Below are 3342 nucleotides of genomic sequence, written 5' to 3' on the forward strand. Positions count from 1 at the left end.
AAAGAAGTGGAAAGCAGGGACAAAGTTGTTGTGGAAGAGGACGCCAGGGCGGGAGAAGCTTGGTTTGGTGTAGAAGGCTTCCAGCCGTACATGTTTGAGCCCTTGCCTCGCAACGCTGCCAGTTCTGTTAGCTCTACGCCTGCTGAAGACACAGACGTCCATCCCTGTGAACACTGGGACGGAACTCCTTCTTATTCCTTATTTCAACCGTTGCGTATTTTACCTGCAACAAGGAATCAAGATGCTATCATCGAAAAAAATTTGATTAACAGATGACCGTTGATATATGATTGGCTAAATTTAGGTGTACAAGCTGACGTATAACTAACTGACCTGCATAAGATAACAAGAATAAAACCTACTAATTTTAAGACAGGATTTTTTTTAAACATACATTTTCTAAATTTTGGGACAGTATCATCTGATAAAGAGTACATCTATATACATGTTTAAGCCAGAATAATTTGACATTTAAATATGTTTTCTCTGCGACTTTAAGTGTCATTAACGAATTGAGATAATCGGATCGAGCCTTAGAAGGAGACATTGAAGTTTAGTTGGCTTCCATCTTCTTCTTGTGTTTAATGCCATTTGACAAGCAGCTTCTGGCCCATTATCACCGCCAACTGAAGTAGAATATTGATCGGGATTCAAATAGTTCTACAACAATAAAAATAAAATAGAACTACGCCCTCTTTATTATATTAGTCATTTTAAGGTATCTGATTAATAAATAATGAACCTTTGATGTAAAGTCTTTGTCTAAAAGGTATTTTTATGTTCAGGTGTAATTTGTTGGCTTCTGATCTACATACCAGTTCATTTCTCTGAGCTGCATATCTAGTGCAAGACAAAAAACATGTTTATTTAGTTTGCCCTGCCTGAACTGAATAAGTTCTTTTAATTTGGAAAGAAGGATGTGAACCATCCTTCTGAGCTGCTGGTCTCCCAGCGCTGCCTGGGACTCCATGGCTCCCGAACCTCACAGATCTTTTAGTAAAGATACACACATCGAGGCTCCAGGGATCTTCTAACACCACACTCCAGTTTGCATGTATGAATTATCACACTCCATTCGATCAGCGGCCTTATTGGACTTAATTCAAAGCCAGTTTGAGCAGTTTGCTTTGATCCAATTAAAGGCTCATCCAGACCTCTAACGAGATTTACAGAATGAAACAATAATAGAATCACACATCCACTGGATCTGAGTGTTGATCTCTTCCTGGTGTGTTCTTCCTCTGATTGGACACATGGGACTGTGAACACATGGACCATCACCGTCCCCCAGGGTTTTGATGTTCAGCAGGAGCATCTGGCAACACCACAGCAGTCCACAGTGGAAACATAGAAAAACAGCCTTTCAACTGCCGTTTTAATGTGCTTATAATTCACATTGTTTATTTTCTGTCCTCATTAGGAGGAGCAAATAAAATGTGGAAAGGCTTCGAAAGATTCGTTTTAAAAAAGATCTCATGTGATCTGGTCTGAATGTGGATGAAGTGGGATCTCCATGGTGACCAGTGATGACTGGCCGGGTATCAGGAGTGGAGTAAGATGATATTAGAGCATCTGATTCTCATTTAGCGGGTTTTTCTTTTCAGTATTTTAACAAATCAGCACATGGGACATTTCTACTACTCACATCAAGGCTAGGTGAACGATCTGACTTCCTGGCTTTCAGCAGACTCATAATCTGACTCCAGTAAATCTCCATAAGGAGCTGAAAATGCTGCCTAACCTCTCTATGAGGCGTTATTACAACTATCTTCCAATCTCTGGGACCTTTAGAGAATTTAAAGCAGGTCAGAAAATCTAGATAAGATCCAGATCGAAGCAGTCGCTCTAAGTGTCCTAGCCTGATGTCTTTGTAATGAATATTATAAGAACCAATTATCTGTTACTTTAGTGATTAAGATACCCTATCTTTGCTCCTCTTTTCAGATTTATTATGTTATCAACTGTACATTTTGTTTTGGCTATTGTTTCGTGAAGACTTTAAGCAAGTTGGATTCATCTGTAAAATCATTGAAAATTACTTTAGATACCATTTGTTGCGAAGAACATTTGATTTTTGCTTTGGTGAATAAGCGTCTGATGACATCACATAAAGCAAAGGAAAACTGATTAGAGTTCCCTTTATTATGATCACTGGTTTCCATCTTTCTTTCCCCACTTTATACACTTTTTAGATTATATTCCTCTTTCAAATGTAATATTATTAACTGGGTCTACAATGCTACGAATACCTGCTTTTTACAGCCTCTCTTGTGTCTATTGTGATGTCATCAGTCCAAATGTAAAGTATTTACTTCTTCAGTCTGATGTGTAAAACCATGAAACGCCCTACAGTGTTTTATATTAGCAAAGATCAGTGGATGTTTCTTTATAAATGAATAATGATGACGACTCAAACTGATCCAGATCTGGTTCTGTTCTATGATTCTTTCAGAAGCTGAAGAAACCCAGCTATGCTGAGATCTGCAAGAATGCTGCGACCAATTATGCAGTGCCGCCTGCTGACTCCGCCCCCCAAGCAGAGAACCAGCTGTCTGAGCACCCTCTGTCTCTGATGGATTGAGAACAAAAAAATGTGAGGGCAGCCGCTGTTTGGAACTTGAGATTTGAGCTAAGCGCTCTGAAAACTGCTGAGATGAAATTGATTCCATTTTAAACAGTTCAAATTTTAACTTTCCTCTGAAGTTTTTTCCATTTTTTTTTCTCTTGTTTGGTTGTTGTTGTAAATAAGCCAGATGTTATTTATGGTTTATTGTGATGGTTTTCTGTTTTTGGATGCCGGACCTCTGGTTCTGACAGAATTTGTGTTTTTCATTCTGAGTTGTTCTGTAGATCCACTGTGTGCACAGACCAATCAGACCCTTTCCATGTTCAGAGGCTCCTTAATGAATAAACGCAACTGTAAAGCCTCAGCGTACTGTACTTATATATAGTGCATTTACAGGTCAGAGGACTTGACCAAAGTGCTCTACACTACATTCACTCACACACTGATGGTGGCGAGCTACATTATACGTAGCCACAGCTGCCCTGGGGCTCACTGACAGAAGCATGGCTGCCATACGCTGTTGCCACCAGGCCCTCTGACCACCATCATGATGAAGGAGTTTTCTCTTCACTTGCAATGTGGGTTAAGCGTCTTTCCCAATGACATGACATTGAAAGCCGGAGCCAGGGCTTTAACCGACAACCCTCTGGTTAGTGGGCAAACTCCCACACCCCATAAAGAACTGCAACTAAGAACATTTCTTTATGTATTCTTTTACTGTTTTACACTGGAAAAACAATCTCGAAATAAGTAAACATTTCTTAAATTAAGTGTAT

The 3342-nt window shown here is 39.6% G+C and overlaps 1 protein-coding gene across 1 annotated transcript in view; it reads left to right on the plus strand.

Annotated features, from left to right (window-relative positions):
• The window catches only part of LOC107100605 (la-related protein 4B-like), an 11949-nt gene extending 8709 nt beyond the window's left edge, over window positions 1-3240 (plus strand). The window contains exon 14 of the mRNA XM_015399154.1: window positions 2453-3240. Within this exon, the coding sequence (XP_015254640.1) occupies window positions 2453-2581 (129 nt within the window). The 3' untranslated portion in view covers window positions 2582-3240. The remainder of the gene's footprint in view (window positions 1-2452) is intronic.
• The last annotated feature ends 102 nt before the right edge of the window (window positions 3241-3342 follow it).

The sequence above is a fragment of the Cyprinodon variegatus genome, unplaced genomic scaffold (assembly GCF_000732505.1).
Source record: "Cyprinodon variegatus isolate N-32 unplaced genomic scaffold, C_variegatus-1.0 Scaffold992, whole genome shotgun sequence".
Lineage (NCBI taxonomy): Eukaryota > Metazoa > Chordata > Actinopteri > Cyprinodontiformes > Cyprinodontidae > Cyprinodon > Cyprinodon variegatus.